The sequence below is a fragment of the Plasmodium relictum genome (genome assembly GCF_900005765.1).
Source record: "Plasmodium relictum strain SGS1 genome assembly, chromosome: 2".
NCBI classification, from domain to species: Eukaryota; Apicomplexa; class Aconoidasida; order Haemosporida; family Plasmodiidae; genus Plasmodium; species Plasmodium relictum.
The window spans coordinates 1-22506 of record NC_041680.1 but is presented as its reverse complement, the minus strand read 5'-3'; the positions used below and the strand labels follow the sequence as shown (position 1 = coordinate 22506).

Sequence of the window (22506 nt, the reverse complement as noted above, 5' to 3'; positions counted from 1 at the left end):
TAGCAGAATTAAATATTTTCTTTATGTTAAAAACAACTTTTAATATAAAAAATTTACAAATGTGATTAAATTACCAAAAAAAAAAAAAAAAAAAAATCATATAAAAATAAATTAAGAAAAAAAAGGAATGAAATAAATCACATTTCATTATTATTAAACCATAATATAAGAAATAAATATTTATATTAAGGTAATAAAAATCAATAATATTACAAAAAATTTCTAAGTTAATAATAAATAAATATGTATATACTTTAATTGAAATGCATATATGTTAGTGGATATATTTAAATAAAAATTTTTTATGAAAAGCACTACGAACAGTATCATTGATAAAAGAAATTGTTTTTTCTTTTTTTTTGCAAGTATTTCTAAATATAGCTTCATCAGTCCATTTTCTTTTTTTTATATTTTGTTCTGAATCTTCATTGTCACTACTATCTTCTAAATTAATTAAAGGATTATTTGTTAGTACATTATTCTTTCTATTTTTCATTATTTCTTGTTCTTCTTTTTCTTTTTTTAATTTCTCTAATTTTTCTCTCTTTAAATTTTCTAGTTCTCTCAGTAACTCTTTTTCTTCGTCATCATCTTCATCATCATCATCATCATCATCATCTTCGTCATCATCATCTTCATCTTCATCTTCGTCTTCGTCTTCATCATCTTCATCTTTTTCATTATATGTATGTTCCTCTTTATTAGTATCACTGTAGTCTAAATTTCTTATTTTTAAATTTTTTTTTTTTTTTTTTTTTTTAGTTGATTTAAAATCATTAATCTCATCATCTTCATCTTCAGGAAAAGGATTTGTATAATCTTGATTTGTAAATTTTTTTATATTTTCAATAGCTAATAATTTATTAGTCTTGGTATCGTTATTATTGTTATTTTCTAATTTAATTAAATTATTTTTAATCAAAGTTTTATCTTCTACATAATCACTTAAATCTCTCATTTTCATTTTAGTATGACTAGGCAAATCTCTACTGCAAACTTTAACAGTCTGACTAACTTTTCGATTACCACCTAAATTAGAAAAAACAAAATTTTAAATAAATCGACATGTTAATTTTATTAGTTTTTAATAAATATGACAATAAACTTGTATAAAAATATAAACAAATAAATAAATTAGAATATATATATATATATATAAATATGCATTATATTTAAATAAATATTTATTCACCTTGATTTTCTCCACCTATAGCATTATACCACGTAGGCCTATGTGCTGTAGTCATTTTTTCTTTTTTATTATTATTATTTTCTTTCTTTTTTTTTTTTTAATATATATATTATTATAATAAACTTATTTAAATCATGTTAATGTATATGAAATATAACCATATATAACTTTACGTTATAAATGAATATGTGTATAGTGGTATATAAAATGTTTTATATTATATATAATATGAAAATTCTTATTTATTTTCTATTTTTATTTTCAATTTTTTAATGAACTCCTTTAAAAAAAAAAAAAAAAAAAAAAAAGAGTAAATTTACTTTTTTAAATTAAACTTTTTTTAAATTTTAATATTCATTATAAAAAATTATTACAAAAAAAAAAAAAAAAAAAATTAAAATTGAAACAATAATATTAAAGTATATTATTTATTTAATTTTTTTTATTTTAAATTAAAACATATAAAATTATATGAAATTAGAGTTTAAAATAAAAAAAAAACTTTTTTTTTTAAATATTATAAAAAGCAAAATTAAAATATAAAAAATAAAAAAAAATTTAATATATTTTTTAAAAAAAATATAAAGTATACATGAATATTGAAAAAAAATATATAATACTGATAATAATTAATTATAATAAACCATTTACTAAAATTGAAAATGAAAAGATCAAATAAAAAAAAAAAATAATAAAGATTATATTAAAAATACTAATTTCTTTAAAACATTTTTTTTTTAAAAATAACATCTCTATTTTTTAATTATATATGAAATATTCTTTAAAGTAAAAACAAATATTTTAAAACAAAAAACAAATGTATTTATGTGTACATCAATTGGAATTATTAAAACTTATAATTGTGATAAAAATATTTTTTAAAATTTTATATTAAAATATTTTTAGTTATTTTTTTTAACTTTTTTCCTTTTCTTTTATTTTATCCTTTAAGCTCTTTCTAAGATATTTGGGGACTTTAGAATTTAAAAAACTATTTTTTTTTTTTTTTTTTTTTTTTTTCTTTGTATCATTTTTGTTATTATTATTATTTTTATTTTTATTTTCTTTAATTGTAAAATCATCACTTGTTGAATCGTAATTTTCACTTTGATTATTGCAAGAATCATTAGCTTCATTTATACTTTTCATTTTAGTATTTTTATTGATAGCGCCATTTTTAGAATTATTTCTATGATTGGAAATTTCATTATTTTCTCCATTACATTGTTTAATATATGGGTTTAATTTTCCTATTTCATTTTTCTGAAATTTAATAGTATCTGGTGGTAATTTATCTAGTAATAATCGAATTTCATTTTCTCTAACTTGTTTTTTTGTTTCGTAAGGATTGTTAACAAATGTATCAATATTAGCTATTCCTGCTCCTGGTACTAAGAGAGTTTTAATAGAATATTTTAAACCAGCACAACAAATATCTTCAAAAGGTTGAAATGATAAAGAATTAATTTTATCTCCAAACATATTATGAGTTAGATAAATTTCAGGGGAAGTAAAAAAATTTTTATAAGTTCTAAAATGGCTATTCATAGAAAAGCCAACAATGGATGTATCACTAATTTCAATATTATTAATAATATTATGAGCTCTATAAGATTTAATAAATTGTAATTTTCTCATATCCCATAATTTATAAGTACAATCAACAGAAGCTGTTATTAAATAATTATCTGAAACACCAATTGAAGATATTGGAGTATAATGACAAAAAATATCACAAACACTTTTATCTACGTTAGGTGACCATAATGTAACGTGACCGTTTTTATGCCCTAAATAAATTATAGCATCATTTTTGTTTTGTTTCATAATAGAACATGATCCTTTTTTTGTTTTTTTTCTTGTAACTATATTTCCAACTGATATATCTTGGTAAACCAATTCACCAAATTCTCCTATAGATACTAATAAAAAATGATATGGCAAAAATTCCATTTTATAAGTATACAATATATCTTTTATGCAATTTATTTCTAGTCCTGTATTATCATAAATATATATATATTTTTTTTGACCTACTGCAAATAATTTATGATTGTGTAAAATTGTATTACATCTTATTGTTTCATCTACTTCAAATTCACACAAGGATTCTAAATTTTGAGTATCAATTAAACTTATATGCCCTTTCTCTCCTGTTGCTAATAAATATTTTCCATTTCTTGAATAATTACAACTGTATGGACCTAGACTTAGATTTAAATCAAATACTTTTTTTTGAGTTCCTATATCTGCATTATTATAAATATAATTTTGACTTAAATATTTTCTTACTTCCTTTTTTTTTTCATTTATATAATTTTCGTTATTTTCAATAAAATTTACTGTATTATTATATAATTCATCTTTCTCCGTTTCATAAATATTTAATTTTCCTTTACTTAATTTTTTTTCGTCATCTTTATCTTGATTATTTATTTCTGTTCCTTCTTTCTTTATTTGTTTTTCACTATCTTTCTTTGATTCACTTACATTTATTTCATTCTTACTTACTTCTTTTTTCTTGTTTGTATTTTTTTTTTTTTTTTTTTTGGTAACATTTCTTTCTTCATTAGAATCAAATTCAATATACCCTTCTTCTGCAGGCTTAAATTTACTATTTGCTAAAATTTTTTTTGATGATATGATGGCTAATTTAACATCTTTCTTTAACTTGTTTTTTAATTTTATATTTTTTATATTTTTCGTGTTTGGTAAAATTTGATGTAACTTTTCATCCTTTATAGGTAAATAATTTATTCTTTTTATTCCTTTTTTTTTTATCTTCCTTTTAATTTTATAAATAATCTTATTTTCATCAAAATCAACCTTTTCTTCTTCTATTTTTTCAGTATTTATATTATGTTCAACAAACAAATCTGACATTTTTTTTTTTAATACTTATATGTTAATTTTTTTGCATTTAATAAAATCATGAAGAAATAATATTAGCTTTACAAAATTTTAAAAACTATATATATATATATATTCTTTATTTTTAAATTTATAATATATATTTTTTAATTATTTTTAAAAGTATGTGTTTTAGCCATATTTGTTTACTTTATTTTTGGTAGTTGCATTCAATATAATTACATAAATTAGAGAATACAAAATTTTTTTTTTTGATTCAAATCAGTATATTTGGAAAAACTTATATAACTAATTATTTTTATTAATATGTAAATATATATACATATATATTTTTATATAATGATAAAAAATAATTCCAATTATTTTATTAATAAATTTTTTCTATATTTATATACATATATATATGTATATTTTTATGAAAAAAAAAAAAATTAGTAACAAGAAGAAAAAGAAAATGCACCTTTAAATTTTGAAATTTTTAAAAATAATAAAAAAATATAATTATAAAAATTAAAACAACAAAAAAAAAAAAATAAAGGCAAACAAAAATATACATTAACAATAAGAAAAAAAAAAAATTTTTTTTTTTAAAATAAAAATAGAAAAAATAAAATTAAAATGAAAAAACTTCAAAAAAAATAAAGATTAAAAAAATATAATTTATTTAGTACAAAAGTTTTTCTTCTATTTTTAATTATAAGAAATTTAAAAAAAAAATAAAAAATGTCAAAGGCTGTATATGCAAAAATTTGGATGAGCACAAGAAATTTCCAACTTAGAAGAAGATATGGATGGTTTAAAGTTTGGTAATTTAAAAAAAAAAAAAATGAAATAAAATGGAAAATAAAATTTTTTGCTTCTATCAATATATTAAATAGTACTTTGTTTTAATAAATTTTAAAAGAGTACATTTTGTTTTATTAAATTATAAATCAATACATTTTGTTATATTTTTTTTAGCTCTCGTTTAAGCCCATGGCTTTATGTATGGTCTTTTTTTTGTGTATCCTTACTTTTCCCTGCATTAAATAATGAACATAAAAAATTATTAACTTTTGGAATTTGGAAAGAAAATGACGTTGGATATAATAAATGTGCTCCTCAGCCATATGAATAATTTTTTATCTTTTAAAAAATAAAAGAAAATAAAGAAGAATACTATTTTTTTTTTTCCCTATCTTTTACTGATGAAATTATAATATATATAATTTATTAAAAAAAGTTCTATATATTACGCATATATATATAAACTTTTAGGTACAATTATTTAAATTTAGTTTCATTGTATCTTTTTTTTATGAATATTTTAAAAATAGTTTAATTTTTTAATTATACTATATCGTATTATAGACGCATTCTGAAAGTTTTCCAATTTTTTCTTTTTTTTCATTTTGATTTTTTTTGTAAATTCATATCTTTTTATAAAGCAACATAGAAAAAAAAAAATAATAAAATAAAATAAAATACATAGAATATGATTTATGTAATTTTAATAATATTTATTTTTTAAAATAGAAAAAAAAAAAAATAATAATAAAACAACATAAAGAAGAATATTTTAGTGAATATAAAAAATATACGACTTCCAATGTACATTAAATACTAAAAATGCGCATAATAAAAAATAAAATAAAAAAATGTTAAAGAAAGGATAATAATAAATTATACGCATAATAGTTTTTGAAAACTTTTGTTCTCATCCTTGTAGTTTGAATTAAAAGAAAAAAAAAATGTCTAAATTATATTTTGGTATTTCGTATATTTAATTTTATGTATTTAACAAGTGTTTGTTTGTATTTACGTATTTGCATTTGCATATAATAAGATATTTAATATTATAAAAAAACATTTAAAATTTTTTTATAATTTTTTTTTGAGTAATTTTTTAATTTTTGTTTTTTTTATTATTTAAAATAATAGAAGAAAAATATAGATATAAAAAAAAAAAAAAATATTTTTAAAAATATATTGTCTAAAAAATGAAATATGAGAATTTTTTTTGTTTTTGTTTTCTTTTTCTTGTAAATTTGTTACTCACTAATGGAAAAGATAAAAAAAATGAGAGTACTAGTAATTTAATAAAAAATGATGGAGAATATTTTAAAAAAGAGAAAAAAGAATTAAATGATAAAGACATTTTTATAAATAAAGTAATGGAAGATGAAAAAGAAAAAAGAGAAGAAGAAATTAATAAAGAAAAAATAATAAAAGAAAAGGATTCTCAAAACGATGAAATAAATAATAGTAATGAACGTGATGAGGAAAAGAATGATCAAAATGATGAATACTTTAATGTAGATATAGAAAATCTAAGTTTATTCCCTAATCCAGATGAATTATATAATTTTTTAATAACAGAAAAAAATAAGATAAGTGAAGGTTACTTAAATAATAAAATATTTAAAAATTTAAAAGGATCATTACAAAATAAAAAAATAACAAAAGAAAATTTTCTCGAATTATATAAATCAGCATTAAGTAACTTTGATATAGATGGATATACTTTTTTAATGAAGAAAATAATGCAGAAAGAATACAATCAAAGATTTACTCAAAAAATCAAAAATTTAAATGAGTCTTACGCCCATTGTGATAAAGGAATATATGAAAAAAATAATCAGAAAAAGGAAAAAAAAAAAAATGTAGAGAGAAAAATAGTATATCCAGGAGGTCCAATAAGATCAACGTATGGTAATAATTTAAGTAAATGGATGAAAGATTCTTTAGAAGATATTGAAACACCTGAATCCTTAAAAGAACCAGGTTTAGCTAACATGGTTATGCAAAGTTTAACCATGGTTAAAGGATTAATTCAATCAGTAGCTAGCTCAGTAGTAGATATTGTCCCTCCTTTAATACCCCCACCTGTGTGGATAAATAGACCTTTACCATGTCTACCAATGGTTACAGGGAAAAATTGTTTAGGTTCTGTTTTATATCCAATAACAGCAGCAGAATTTGTAACAGCTGATATAACAGATTCTATTATGAATGGAGTCATTGCAAGCTTCCCGTCAAAATATGCAGTGAAAATTGGAAAAACATCAGAAACACAATATAGAATATGTGCAATGGCTTATTTAGGTATGTATTGTGCATCAATTTTCCCGATTTGTTGGTTACCTATTGGTCTAAGAGTTGCTGAAACAATGCCTATATGTTTTCCTCAATGTTTGGCTACTTTAATTGCTTGTCCTGGTTTCTGGATTGATGACATTGAGGGCCCATGTAGTAGTGTTTCTGTACCTCCATTTTGTTCTTTTTCTGTTTTTGTCAATCAAAAAATTGTTCCCCCTCAATTAACTTCATATGATGATTCTCATTCTTTTCCAGCTACTTGTCCAACTAAAGATGAAAAATATGATGTGCCTGATGATTTATATGAGCATGAAAAGGTATCAGATCCTTTATCCAAAGAAATAGATAATTACTCGAATGTGTCCTTGCCTACTTATCCTGATTTAATCAGTAGTTTACATGTTACAGAAACAAAAACAGAAGAAATCCAATCATGTAAATGTATGACTATTATTGATACATGCAAACTTAATTTTGCTTTACCAGTAATTAATAACAATAATCATATTTTTAAAAAAAAATATGAGACACCTATTAAATTATCTAATATGCAAAAAAAATGCTGTCAAAAATGCAAACCCATATGGCAAATTCTTTATCCGAAAAAAAAAATTATCAATTTAAAGGGGTCACCAGTATATCCAAGAAATTCTAAACTATTTTCAGATATCATACAACATTAAACTTTTTCTATTTTTTTTTTTTTTTTTTTTTCATAGAAGCACATTCTCTTATTCATATATAATGTGTAAATGCATATACTTTGCCATAAAAAAATTATTAAAATAATTTTTTTTAGTTTGATATGAACATATATAGATATTATAAAGGCAATCCAAAAAAATTATAAAATATTCTAAATAAAAAAAAATTGAATAGTATTTTAATTTTAAAAGTTTCGTATATTTATCGCATGTTGTAAAATACACATTTATATTATAATGAAAATAAAAAATACGAAAGCTTAAGTAGAACATTAATATATATGTAATAATGTTTTTTAAAATAAATATTATATAGATATACAATACCCATATATAATCATCATTTCGCTTATTAATTTAAAAAATTTTTTTTTTTTTTTTTTTTGTTCTTAACAGTTCAATGTTTTCAATTTTTCAAGCGTCTCATTATTTTTATTCGTTATATTTTTTTTAAAAAAAAATATAAATAATAATAAATAAAAAGTAAATATGATATTTAAAATTTTTTTTGTACATAGAATTAATAACAGATTCAACAAAAAAAAAAAAAAAAATTCAGAATACTATTATCAAAAATTTATAGATATAAACATGTATATATATAAACAATTTTAGAATTTTCACTAAAATGAAAAGAAGTAAAAAAGTAAACAAATATATTATGAACAAATTTAATTTTTTTTTTAGATGAAAAGTAAAAACAAAAAAAGAAAAATTTAAGATACAAAAAGATATTATGAAATAAAAAAAATTCAAAAGTAAAAAAATTAGGAAGTAAAAAAAATTAGGAAATAAAAAAAATTACAGAGAAAAAAACTAGGAAGTAGAAAAAATTAATATATATATAAAAAATTTTGTAAAAACCCTTAGACATCAAAAGATATGATATATTAAAGAAAGAATTAAGTAAATCACAAATTTATTGTATTTCTTTTTCTTTTTTAATTATAAATAAAAAGACAAATTAAAGATGAAAAATACAATAGAATTAATTTAATACAATAATAAAAAATACGATACATATATAGATATCAAAAAAAAAAAAAAAAAAAAAAATAAAAAAAAATAAAAAATAACTAAATAAAGTAAAAATAAATAAATGTATTTTTAATATTTAAAATAAAAATACAGCGTTTTCATTTTTTGTGTTCATATATCCTATTCTTTTTCCTGATCTATATGGCGAAGGTTCTCTATCATCTAAAAAAAAAATTTTTTTTTATCAAATGGAAGCAGAAAATGCATTAATGAATTAGTACATTAACATAGATATAAGTATAGAATTCATAATTTTTCTTTTATAATTTGTATTATTGTATAATTATTTGTACGGTTAAAAGATATGGAGCATTTTTTATTTCTGCATGTAGTGTTGATATGAAAAGATTTTCTATTATTCTCTGCAAGAGGAGTCAGATCCGTCTTTATTCATAAAAGAAAAAATTTAAATAAATATATATGCATATATATAATTAAAAATTATAAAATTAAAATATTTATATATATGTATACATATATATTAATTTATTCGAACATTCAAATTTCCTTGATAATATTTCATTTTGCTTAATTTTTTTTTCTCTTCAAAATCTTTAGGAACATAATTTACCTATATATAATATTAAAAAGAAATTTGTTATTAAAAAAAAAAATATGAAAAAAAAAAAGTAAAATAAAATAAAATATGAATACATCTAATTTTGACTCATGTAGATGAATTAATTTTTTGCTAGAATTTGGAACAAAATTGTCTTCTTTTGGGCATAAAGATTTCTTTAAAAAAAAAATAAAGTAAAAGAAAGAAAATAATAAAAGGATTTTAAATTATCCATTTTTGTATTTTCTTTTATTAAAATATATAAACCTCTAATTGAGTTACATAATGACTTCTTTTTTTTTTAGGAATAATTGAGTCTTCACTTTTATTTGGTACCAAGCAAGACTATAAACATAAAAATATAAGAGATAATTATACATGTATATATATATATATGTATATCATATTATTTTACTGATAAATTGTCAACATGTCTATATATTTTTTTTGGTGATGGTAAATTATATTTAAAAACATCTACACCCCATTTGCATGGGTTTTTTTCTAAGCTATAAGTACTAATTTTTTTGCTACTAAAATGAAAAAAATATTAATAAATTTATATTTATATAATTTCTTTAAACTTTTTATTTATCCATAACTTTTTTTATTAGAACCTTTTTTTCTCATTTGTTGCATCATTACTGTAAATAAAGAAATATATTTAACAAAATATTTTAATAATATTTATCTTTATACTATTTTTGTGTATATATAATATATATATATATTTTTTTTTACTATTCATCTGAAAATATAAAAAAATTTAAAGTATCTTGAGAAATTCTTTTCCCAGACTTTTCATTTGGTATATAATTCGTATCATTCTGAAGTATATTTTTTATATTTAATGAGGAAGGAGTGACTATTCTTTTTTTTAAAGTATTCTGAATGTGCAAATTTTTATAGTCAATAGATCTTTCTTCTTTTTCCGAATATTTTTTTGTGTAATAAAAAAAAAAAAAAAAAATTGGTTATGAATATAAGATACATAATTATAATAAAATATTTACATGCTACACATTATGATAAAATATATAGTAATAAAAATGTTAATAATTATTAGATATTTATAAAAATTTTATATTAGCAATAATTTTATGCAAACCATTTCTGTTAATATGAGCTATGTCAAATATTGAAGTTTTATTTCTATGATTAATATTTCTTTTAGAAGTTTTAAATTCCATTTTACTAGGCTCATAATATAACTTAAAATTATAAATTATATATGTAAATATATATAAATGAATATAAAATAAAAGTTTAAATTGTTAATTTCCTTTTTAAATTTTACTTTACAAAAATGAGAATTATCGGAATATGTAGGTTTTCCAGCTGGTTTACTAAAAATTTAGGGAAAAAAGATAAAGAAAATATAAAAATTATAAGAAAATATCTATTAAAAGAAAAGGGAAATGTTGCAAATATCATAAGAAGATATATTAAAAAGAGAAAATATCTATGATAAAAAAATGTGTGTAAAAAAAGAGAAAAAAAAAATGTAGATATAAAAAGAACTAAATAAGCATGTTGAAAAAAAAAAAAAAAACGTTCATAGGAGACATTTTTTATATATTATATAGTATATATATATATATATATAATTATTAAGTGAAATAAATTTACTCTTTGAATGGATTATTTAAAGACTTTTGAAGTGGTTGAACATTTGAGCAACTCATTTTTAGTTATAGTAAGAATTTAAAATATTAAAAAGAAACATTAAAATTGTTACAAAAAATTTATTCAAAAAGAAAATAAAGTTATTTATAATGAAAATAGTTTTTATACATATATGTAAATTTTATTTTATTCTTAATCTCATTATTCTTTTTTTTTTTTTACATTTGTTAGCATAATGAAAATTAATTTCAAAAAAAAAAATTGTGCATTTTTATGCAAAATATCAGTTACATATAGACCTATTATCTTCTTTAATTTAATAGGGGAAAAAAAAAGTACCCACGCGTATAATTTATTTATTATAAAGAATATATTTGCTATTATATAATTTATTATTTAAACAATGAAATAACAATATTTACATTTTTTATCAATAATAACACAACACAAATTTGTTACTCTATTTTTTTTTTTGTTTTTTTAAGACAAATTTATTTAAAAAAAAAAGACCTTTTTAACTTTTTTTTTTGAAAGATAAAGATACCTTATTTTAAAGTATTATTATTTTAAGAAGCATTTTAAAATATTTTGTTATATCCTAATTAATAAGTATTCCATTTAAAAAAAAAAAAAAAATATTATTTTTATTTTACAATAATGAATTTTTATATTTTTTCTTTATTTCTTAAAGAAAAAAATTTTTTTTTCTTAATGTTAATAATAAACATAATAAAAATTGTATAAGAATGTTGTATACTAAAAAAAAAAAAAAATCATAATTATTCATATAATATAAAAAATAGTAAAAAAAATTAAAATTTTTTTTTTTTTTTAACAGTAATAATATAATTTTAAAAGAATATTTTATATAGTTACTTTATTCTTCTTTTTTTTCCCTTTTTTTAAAAATATAATCATACTTATTCCAAAATTTTTCACTGATTAAATTTTCATGAGAAATAATGTATTTACTTGAAATATCATTAAATTCTTGATTACATTTAATATCAGAATTATCAGCAATATTTTCATTAGTATCTAAGTTAAAATTATCTTTCACATGTTTGTTAGTATTTATATTATAATCATCATTTATATTTTGATAGTTGTCTAATTTAATAATACTATCAAATCCTTCTCTAAATTTTATATTCGAACAATTTTTTTGATAATTCTTATTTCTAATTATAATCGTTCCTCTTCGAAACATTTCAGGAATATTATTATAATTAATATTATAACGACTGAACAATAATTCGTTTTTATCCTTTGTTTGAGTTGTTAATAAAAATTTATGAGCTTCTTCATTCGTATAATTATCTTTTAAAATTAAATTCCAAAAGCATTCATTATATTGAGTATTAATATGACAATCTACTTGTCTCCAGGAAAAATAATCCTTTATTTCTTTTTCAGATGGGTAAATAATAATTCGTGCATCAAAAGATGGAGGATAAACTAAATCTTTTTTAAAAAATATTTTCCATTTATATACAAAAGAAGAAGTAAAATATGAAACAACACTACTAAGTATTTTATCGTATCTTCTATTCCATATTTTTGTACTTTTTCTAAACAAGAAACTATACTCATCTGAATGTCCATAACATAAGTCTATTTCATGAAATTTTTTTAATACTTCAATAGCACATTCATTCATTAAATTTAATCCTCCTATATCATTAGGCTTGCTATATTCATGAACTTTTATAAATTTTTTAAAGTCACATCCATCTATTCTTAATACAAAGTAACAATTAAATAAAATTTTTTTCTCTTCTTCATATAACTTTACATAAGAAAATTTGCTATTAGCCATTGATACTACATAAGAAGTATTTATTCATTAAAAATATTTTAATCATTTGTAAAAATAGAATAATCTATAAATATACTATATTAATAAAAATCAATTTCTAAGTATTTATAAAATAAGCAAAATATATATATTACTATATCATTTTTATTTTAAATGGTTTATTCTTTGAAAATAAAAAAGTTCGGTTTTAATGAATTCACTATGCATGAGAATTTATAAGATTAACTATTTATAAGATTAAGAATTTATAAGATGTTTGTAATAAAATATACTTTTTTCTTTTTTTTTTTTTACAAGATGTTATTATTTATTATTTAGCATATATATATATCTTAAAATATAATTTTTAATTATTATACATTTCAACTTTTACTAAAATTCTTTTTATCAATGGATATTAAAAAAATATTTTTTAAATATTATAAGAATAATATCAATGTTTTTTATATCATTGTTCTAATTTTGTATTTACATATATTTATATTATCTTTTAGAGAAAAAAAATTTTTTTTTTTTTAAACAAAAGAAATGAACCATATTAAAAACTAGAAAGAACAAAAAAAATATAAGCTAATAAAATTTTAATATATAATAAATTATAAATCAACTAAAAAAATTTAAAATACTATCAGAATAAAAAACAAAAAAATGTTAATTCGTCAAACCTCCGAAAAAAAAAAAAAAAAAAGTTATATAGATTTAGTTGTAATAACAAAAAAAAAAAAAAAAAAAGAACAAGTTTATAAAAATATATGAAATAATATATTGAATTAATACTATAAAAAAAAAAAAAAAATAAAATAATAATATTGTAAATTGAAAATGAAATATAAAATTATATATTTATCTTTACAAAATTTTAATTATAAAGAAAAATACAAAAACAAGTGTATATATATAGATTTCTTTATATATTTACATAATTAAAGATGGAAGTATATTTTACAATGAAAATAATATTAAGATATATGAAAAACTTTTATTATATTAAAAAAAAAAAATACATTAACTCTTCCATTTTTCTAAAATTTTTATGAAAATAACTTTTCTATGGTTTACTATGAAAAAATATAGTACCTAATAATTATCAAGTATTTCTAGCTATAAATTCTGAATACTTAAAATAATATATTTCTCTTTAACTTTACTTTAGAAATAATACAATTATAATTATTCATTTTAAAAAGCATATCTCATTATATTTCCATTTGAATATCTTAAATCCTACCATATTTTACTTATAGAAATACAATTACTTTTCTTCAACTAATGATAACAATCATATTTTTTTTTTTTTTTTTTTACAATTAACTTTTGTATGAATTTTCTTCATCTAGAGAAAAAATGAATCTTTATATATTTAATTTTTTTTTGAACATAAGAATTTCATACACATATTTTCCGTTTTTGTAATTTGCGTTAAACTATTAAAATCGATTTCTTTGTGTTTTTTTTTTATATTTTATATTTTTATTTCTTCTCTCTTTTTTTTTTTTTTTTTTTTTTTATTTTCTTCTGTTTTAAAAAATTTCTTTTTTATAACTTTTTCTAGTTCCTTATAGTTAGAAGCATTCAAAATATCCTCATATATCTTCAACATTCGAAATGTTGAATTTAAATCATCTGTTATATATTTCGAAGTATCTTTGTTGTTATGATTTCTAATATTCTTTTTCTTATCTTCATAAAAATCTTGTTCTAACCTATCTAAAAATGCCTTTTTTAATCTAGCATAAATTAAAGGTTTATAATAGGATTGAAATTTTTTTTTATAAGGTGATATAGAATCTATTAATTCATCCCAGTGAAATAAATCAATTTTATCAAAAACATTATTTTTATTAATTATAACATTAAAAAGGTATTCATTATCTAATGTAAAAGACATATGTAATAAATATTGTGAAATTATAGGATCTTGTTGAAATACTTTTGGGTTATATATTTGAAGTACATTAGAAAAGTAATATAAAGACTTTCCAATAAATTTAATTATTTCATTTCCTATTAAGTCTTTTGAAAGGATTTTATTGACTAATCTTCTTGAATCAGCAGGATTTTTTATATCCCATTTTTCATTATAATGATTTAAAGGAAAAAGTCTAAAAAGAGTATGAATAGTAGTATTATATAGAAAAGGAAAAGACAAACTTGAAATTTCTTCTTTAATAACAGATTCTGAATATTTTTTTAATATAACATTTTTGCTTAATGATTTTATAAAAAATAAGAGAGCATTCATCTTTCTTAGTATTTCATCTAATTGTGCTTGAACATTTTTAGAAATTGGCGTAGTTAACACTTCTTCAAATAAAAATAATAAATCCTTTTTTTTATATCTTGACTCGGAGATACGTTTTGAATCATCATAATACTTTATTAATAAAGGAGAATATTTTATTTTTTTTTGTAGTAATAGACATGACATAGCATTATCATCATTATTATTTTTTATATTATTTTTATTTGCTTTCTTATTTTTTTTTAGTTCTTCTAATATTTCATCATAACGATAAAACATTTTTTCATCATAATTTATTATTTCTCCTTTTTTATTATATACAAATTCCATTTTTGACTTTTCACTAATATTTTTATATATAAAATCCGTTATAAAAGATGTAAAAATTGATTCATGAAATTTTCTCATAAATAAAATAATGGCCAAATCTAAAGCAGTTCTATTACATTCATCTCTTATAAGGGGGGATGTTCCTTTTCTAATCTCAGCCAACGCAGTAACTATATCATTTTTTTTTAAATAATAATGAATAGAATTATATCTTCTGTATATATCTTCTAATTTAAATAGTTTATTATCATACAACAATTCATTTGTCAATTCCATTTTTATTTTTTTTTTTCTCAATATACATAAAAATTTTGTATGTATATAAAAATAACGCCTGTCAAAAATAAAATAGAATTATGATAATATATTTATCTTCAATATCATTTCATCTATTTTTATATATATGAATATTTATGTATATGGGAATTAATGTATATATACTCATTTTTTATTAGACTCAAATAAAAAAAAAAAAAAAAAAAAATTAATAAGCAAACTTATACGACTGATACCAATTTTTTTTAAAAAAAAATAATGATGAATCAAAAATATTTTTAAGAAATCTTATTTGACATATGTTTCAAACCAAAATTATATATATAGAAAAATTATAGACTTTTATTTATTCTAATTATTTCTAATAATATATATATATATATACATATGCTTTTTTTAATACATTTAGTTATATATATATATATAATACATATTTATTGATTTTATATAAAAATAAAAAAGTTGTATAAATTATGCAAGTATTAAGTAGACATATAATTTAAAATGAAAAAATAAATAGATACACTTTTGAAAAATACTTTATAAAAATTATATAAATATATATATGTTAGACAAATAAATATATTTTATATATTCTTTTTTTATTTTGTTCTAAAGATCTTAACTCATTTTTGATACATTTATTTACAAAAAAAAAAAGGAAAAAAAAACTCATATGTTAATTTTTTTTTCTTTTATAACAGTAATTCAATATTTTTTGATTTTATCATTTATTAACTATTTATAAATTTAAAACTTTTTTTTTTTATCATATTAATATAAAAATTAAGATATTTACAAAAAATTTTATTTTAACGAATATAAGATGAATAGACAGAAGTATATAAAAATATTAGATAAAAAATAAGAAAAAGAGAAAAAAATTGTAATAAAAAGATTAATAAAAAGAATAGTAAATACAATGAATGAATAAAATAATAAATTAAAAATTAATAATAAGAACAACTATATATTTTTTTTATACCTGTATTAATGATCTTTAATAATTATTATTTTAAATAAATAAATATCCAAAATATTTTTTCTTTATAGATACTTCTAATATATATATTACAATGTAATTACACTAAAATTTTTGCTTCATCTTTAATATTTTATTTATTTTTTTAACTTTAAATAATACCAAGCAATTAAAATACTGAATATATATATGCAAAAGACTTATTTTCTTTTATATAAAAGAAAAAAAAAAAAATTTCATTTTAATAAAAATTAACGTTTATTATAAATACAAAAAGAACACATTATCTATTTCCTTTTTTTTTTTTTTTATTCGCACTCTTGAGCACATTGAGTATATATATTATGATTTACTTTTTTATTATTAAGGTATTTTATTATGTCTTGCTTACAACAAAGCTAGAAAAAAAAGGGATGAATCTATTAATATAAGATTGTAAGAATATGATTACTTTTTAAATTAATAATATTCATATAAAAGTACTATAAACGTATTTCATAAATTTTTTTTTTATATTTTAACTTTTATTTCTTAAATAATATTTTCATTGTTATTATATTGCTTGTAAATTATATTATCGTAAAATGAAAGCAATAATTGTGATATTTACTTTATTTATTTTTTCATATAATATAAAATTAGCAAAATTTGAAAAATCATTATTTAATTATCTAAGTGAATTATCTTTTAATGAGCCTTTTGAAAAGCTATTTGAAAATTGTCTTGAAATTCCTAATAACTTGTGCTTAGGAGGAACAACTACTCCCATTATTTCTCACAGTATACCTAATGGATTAGTAGGGAGATGGACATTTGATGATGTATATGCATTAGACTATAGTTCAAATCAAAATCACATGCACAAGTTTATAAGAACCGGGCCTAGCTTTAATGGGCATGGTTATAGTGGAGCATTTATAGGAGGTAATAATAATAAATATATTATACAGAAAAAAAAAATAAAATAAAAATAAAAATTACAGAATATATAAACACCAGTTTACATTCTTTTTTTTTTTTTTTTTTTTGTAGATATATCAGGATTCGTTCCTTCTGGTGAAACATTAAAAACAACTGAATTTACCATGTTTGTTTAATCTAGAGGACTATAAAGATATATATTTTATATTAAAAATTTATATTTTTTTACTAATCCAGTATCTTATATATATTTCATAAATTATATATATAAAGTATTATTATAGTATAAATATTTTATTATTATCTGTTAATATATAATAATATTACTGTATTTATTTACATAAATATATAAAAAAAAATATTATTACATTTCCCAATTTTATAATTGTTAAAAACTTAGAGTATTCTGGATTTATCTACTAGAAAGATCAACTAGTCACTTTCGCAACATTATTTCACAAATGTAAAAATTATAAACTTTTTTTCATATCATTTTATTTTTATTTTCTTATATATATATATATATATTTTTCTATGTAATTTAATGTAGAGACAACAAAGAAGAAAAAATAGCTATATTATTACATCCTTATATAACAAAAATATCAGTACGAATAATTGGAGAAGATAATTCGAATGAAGGTTTATCTTCTATTGGTTATATTCCATTGAGAAGATGGACTAATATTGCTATAACATTAAATGAAAAACAAATAGAAATATACATAAATGGAGTATTTGATAATTCAGTACATTTAAAAAATAAGATTGTAGAGAAAGGAGGAAATATAACAATAGGAAAAAATAACAATTATTCTAGTTTTAACGGATATTTAGATGAATTACATTTTTATAACAGAAGTTTAAGTATTTCAGAAATAAAATCTTTTTCCATCCCAAGCATAACAGGAATATATGATACAGATTTTGTCCATATTGGTTGTCTTAGTTGTGACTATGATACTGCTAAAAGTGATAATTTATGCAAAAAAAATTATGAATTATGTTCTTTATTTAATTTATATAATGGGGGAATACATTATGCAAGGGTAAATGGGATTCTTACAGAAAAATCAAATATTTGGACTTCTGATATATCAGAAGATACTATAGAAAAAGGAGAAAACAGAATTGCTTTATGTTGTAAAATATACAAGGATAATATTTAGAATTATATATAAATAAAAAAAAAAAAAAAAAGGAAAAACTAAAAATATAAAAAAATGAAAATTTTATTGATAAATTAATCTATTCTAATTATTTCTTTTAAAATAATTTTATTATTTTTTTAAAAGAAATATGTATAAAAATTTATGTATAAATATATATATATATATATATGTTATCATATTTATTATTACATTTCAAATAAAGAAAATTAATCTTTAATTACATTAAAAGGATCTTATTAGCTTTAATCTTTAAATATAACTAAATGTTCATTTTTTTTCGCTTATATTTACTCTCTTTTTTGGTGAATTTTTTTTTCTTTATAAAAATTTTTTTTTTTTTTTAGTAATTTACTGAATGACTTTACAATTTTACACACGTTATTATGAGAGATTTCTTTATAATTTTTTAAAATTTATTTTTTTAAAAACAACATATTTTGGTAATAAAATTTCAATTGATATATATACATAAAACTATATTTTTGTCCTTTTTTCTTCTTTTTTTATCTTTTATAATGAAGAATATTTTTTTTTATATGATAGACGTCTTTTATTTAAGCAAGTTCATATATACTTAATAAATATATAGATTTGTTTTATGAAAGAGAAAAAATCAGAATTATTCTAAAAATATTAGTGTCTTTAAAATTTAAAAATATTTTTATTTTTATTCATTTAAATGTAAAAATATATTATTTTTTATATACATACAAATTTTTTTTTAATGCATATAACAGGAATAAATTTAATATTTTTAATTACTATTAGGATAATTTAATTTTTATTAGCCACTTTTGAAAAGCATAAAAAGAGAATGGATGATCATCATTTCTAATTATTAGACAACTTATAATTTTAATTCAATTATAAATAACTTTTTTTTTTTTTTATTTAGAATATATGAATTACATATAGCTCATTTTTTTATTATAAGAATTGAAAAAAATAAAAATTTATTTTTTATTATAATAGTACTTAAAAGTTTTATGTTTCCTTTTTATACAATATAATTTTTTAAAGTTTTTTATTTGAATTAATCTACCTTCCAATATAAAATATAAATAAAATAAATTAATTCATTCCAGTAAATATATAATTATTAAAAAAAGAAGCATTCACCCCAAGTGATGTTGTCTTAATAATTTTCTTAAAGATAAGAGTTTAAAAAAATTTTTTTTATCTTTTTTTTTGTTATTAATATTATTTTTTTTGTAATAATTGAAAATTACATGCGAAAATAATAAAAAGGCTACATATTATTTTGAGCGTTGCCTTCATTTTTTTTTCAAAATGATTTTTTAAATTTTCATTCAATACAAAAATATAGTCTACTATATAAGAAGTAAACCATTTTTTTTTCCTTTTTTTTTGTTATATTAAAATATTTTATTTAAAAAAAAATATGTATATATTTTAGATAATAAACAAACATTTTAAAATATATATCTTTTAATGAACAAATGTTGAGAAGTTGCTTCTTTTTTATAATTTTTTTTATATCTTATTAATACAAATTATTCTTAGAAATATTGGAAGATTATACATATATTTTTAATTATATAAATATATAAATTTTTTATTTTTCATATTTTAGTAAATCATTGTTTTTTCCTGAAATTAAAAGTTTATAATAGGTTGTGTTACATACGTTTTTTAATTAATACAACGAAAAATTATTTATAATTTTAAAAGTTTAATATATTTTAACTATATTATTTTATTTTATTTTAACATAAAAAATAATGTTTTAAAGTTATAAAAAGAAAAATTTAAAATATATGTATATCATATATTTTCTTTTAAAATTTTTCAACATTCACAAAATTTTACAACACTTTTTGTGTGCAACTCGAAAGAAAAAAAAAAAAATAATTAATGTCGTTTTTAATTTTTCAATATTTATTTAAATTATTATTGAATTATATTATATTAATTTATTTTTTTTTATTTTTAATTTGGAATTTTTACTATAAAGAAATTCATTTAAGTGAGTTTTTATATAATTTTTAATCGTTTTGATATTATAACTATTTTTTTTATTTTTCATTTGACTTTTTTTTTTTATTTTATTTTTTTTATTTAATGTTAAGCATACCATTTTTCATGATCAATTTTTAATAAAAGGGATTTTTATTATTTTTTTTTTATATTTTTTTAGCTTTTATTATTTTATCATTTTTTTTTTTGAGTAGATATATATATATATATAAATGCATGCTTTTAATAAATTTTAATGTATAAAAATGTTAGTAGTAGAAATTTCCACCAAAAACAAAAAAGAGTATTTTTAGTATTCATAATAATTGCTTTTTGAAACTTGAAATTAATAGAAGTAATAATTAAAATATAAGCAAATTGAAACTCTATATGATAAATACAATGACAGATCAAATAGATGAATCGAATGATTCAAACATACTGAATGAACTTGAAGGAAAAGCGGATATATTGAAAAAAGACATAAATTTTCTAGGGGAAAAGGAATCCCAAAGTTTTAAATATAATGGTATCCTTAATAATGAGCAAAATAATACTAAAAGAATGGATAATTCTAACGATGAAAACTTTGAAGAAAATGAGGAATACTTTTCAAACATAAATAAAATTACGACTGAATCATTAGATAAAAAAAATAGTTTTTTATCAGATATGATAATAGATACCTCTTCTATACATGCACATGGTGATATAGAAAAGAATTCTGATGTTATGCTAAATAAGAGTAGTATTGTTTTAGAAAAAAATGGTTTAAAAGAAGAGAAAAATGAAGTAAGTAAGCATTCTTCATTTAATAAATCAATTAGTAAAGGAAGTATGATGAGTCAAGAAATTGGTGGATATGACAATGCTACATGTGACAGAATTAGTTATTCTAGAAAATCCAGCAGTTTAAATAGTGAAGGCCTGGAAAATAAGATTTCCAATGAACCCAAACAAATGAACTATTCAAATATAACAGAAAGAGTAATTAGGGATATAGGTAATGATACAAATAGCCAAAACGAAAATAATGTTATTGGGAATAAAAATAATGAGAAACCAGATAAAAATGATTTTTTTAAAAAAAATAAAGCTTGCACAGACATTAAGGAGCAATCAAGTAATAATCTTTCAGATAACATATATTCTAATCAAAATAGTTTAAGTTTCAAAACAGATCAAAAGATGAAAGATTTAACAGAAAAAAGGAGTAATGTTGAGGAAAATGATGGAATTTTGAAAAAAAATGAAAATGATAAAAAAAATAACATTGAAGATAAATTTCAAAACAAAGGAAAAATTAATAATATAAATGATTATTTAAACGAAAAAAGAAATAGCCAAAAAATTACTGTTTTTGTTGGTGAAAAAATTCAAAAAGTAAAAGCTGATTTTAAATATGGAGAAGATACAATACCTAAACTACAAGGTAAAACTGTGTATGAATCTCAAAATATAAAGGTAAGCAATGCTGATGCGAAATCTGGTGAAAGATTAATTGAGAGAAAGCAAGAAAAAACAGTTTTTGAAGCTCAAAGATGTGAAAAGAGTACAGCAGATGCAAGAGCTTGTGAAAAGTTGGTTGAAAAAAAACCAGAAAAAACAGTTTTTGAATCACAAAAAAGCGAAAAGAGTACAGCAGATGCAAGAGCTTGTGAAAAGTTGGTTGAAAAAAAACCAGAAAAAACAGTTTTTGAATCACAAAAAAGCGAAAAG

At 18.4% G+C, this 22506-nt stretch overlaps 9 protein-coding genes across 9 annotated transcripts; 4 read left to right on the top strand and 5 right to left on the bottom strand.

Annotated features, from left to right (window-relative positions):
- Positions 1-274: 274 nt before the first annotated feature.
- Positions 275-1247, bottom strand: PRELSG_0200900 (cell cycle control protein cwf15, putative; the record flags this gene model as incomplete). The annotated part of the gene is made up of 2 exons (XM_028679786.1): positions 275-1029; positions 1193-1247. 2 exons carry the CDS (start codon positions 1245-1247, stop codon positions 275-277), a joined length of 810 nt encoding a protein of 269 aa, XP_028535470.1.
- Positions 1248-2107: 860 nt separating this feature from the next.
- PRELSG_0200800 (nucleolar rRNA processing protein, putative) lies at positions 2108-4075 on the bottom strand (the record flags this gene model as incomplete). Its single annotated transcript, XM_028679785.1, has 1 exon — positions 2108-4075. One exon carries the CDS (start codon positions 4073-4075, stop codon positions 2108-2110), a length of 1968 nt encoding a protein of 655 aa, XP_028535469.1.
- A 711-nt stretch (positions 4076-4786) lies between these two features.
- On the top strand, positions 4787-5180 carry PRELSG_0200700 (conserved Plasmodium protein, unknown function; the record flags this gene model as incomplete). The annotated part of the gene is made up of 2 exons (XM_028679784.1): positions 4787-4869; positions 5024-5180. 2 exons carry the CDS (start codon positions 4787-4789, stop codon positions 5178-5180), a joined length of 240 nt encoding a protein of 79 aa, XP_028535468.1.
- An 862-nt stretch (positions 5181-6042) lies between these two features.
- Positions 6043-7824, top strand: PRELSG_0200600 (conserved Plasmodium protein, unknown function; the record flags this gene model as incomplete). Its single annotated transcript, XM_028679779.1, has 1 exon — positions 6043-7824. One exon carries the CDS (start codon positions 6043-6045, stop codon positions 7822-7824), a length of 1782 nt encoding a protein of 593 aa, XP_028535467.1.
- A 1135-nt stretch (positions 7825-8959) lies between these two features.
- Positions 8960-11127, bottom strand: PRELSG_0200500 (conserved Plasmodium protein, unknown function; the record flags this gene model as incomplete). The annotated part of the gene is made up of 11 exons (XM_028679767.1): positions 8960-9045; positions 9177-9267; positions 9380-9454; positions 9538-9618; positions 9725-9787; positions 9858-9975; positions 10060-10086; positions 10184-10364; positions 10551-10653; positions 10740-10788; positions 11072-11127. 11 exons carry the CDS (start codon positions 11125-11127, stop codon positions 8960-8962), a joined length of 930 nt encoding a protein of 309 aa, XP_028535466.1.
- An 818-nt stretch (positions 11128-11945) lies between these two features.
- Positions 11946-12887, bottom strand: PRELSG_0200400 (tRNAHis guanylyltransferase, putative; the record flags this gene model as incomplete). Its single annotated transcript, XM_028679756.1, has 1 exon — positions 11946-12887. One exon carries the CDS (start codon positions 12885-12887, stop codon positions 11946-11948), a length of 942 nt encoding a protein of 313 aa, XP_028535465.1.
- Positions 12888-14349: 1462 nt separating this feature from the next.
- On the bottom strand, positions 14350-15735 carry PRELSG_0200300 (conserved Plasmodium protein, unknown function; the record flags this gene model as incomplete). The annotated part of the gene is made up of 1 exon (XM_028679745.1): positions 14350-15735. The coding sequence occupies one exon, from the start codon at positions 15733-15735 to the stop codon at positions 14350-14352; it is 1386 nt and encodes a 461-aa protein (XP_028535464.1).
- Positions 15736-17301: 1566 nt separating this feature from the next.
- Positions 17302-18807, top strand: PRELSG_0200200 (conserved Plasmodium protein, unknown function; the record flags this gene model as incomplete). Its single annotated transcript, XM_028679734.1, has 4 exons — positions 17302-17641; positions 17750-17804; positions 18039-18101; positions 18189-18807. 4 exons carry the CDS (start codon positions 17302-17304, stop codon positions 18805-18807), a joined length of 1077 nt encoding a protein of 358 aa, XP_028535463.1.
- Positions 18808-21189: 2382 nt separating this feature from the next.
- Positions 21190-22505, top strand: PRELSG_0200100 (conserved Plasmodium protein, unknown function; the record flags this gene model as incomplete). The annotated part of the gene is made up of 1 exon (XM_028679723.1): positions 21190-22505. A coding segment is annotated over one exon (1316 nt), but the record flags the coding sequence as incomplete, so codon positions are not given.
- Between the last annotated feature and the right edge of the window lies 1 nt (position 22506).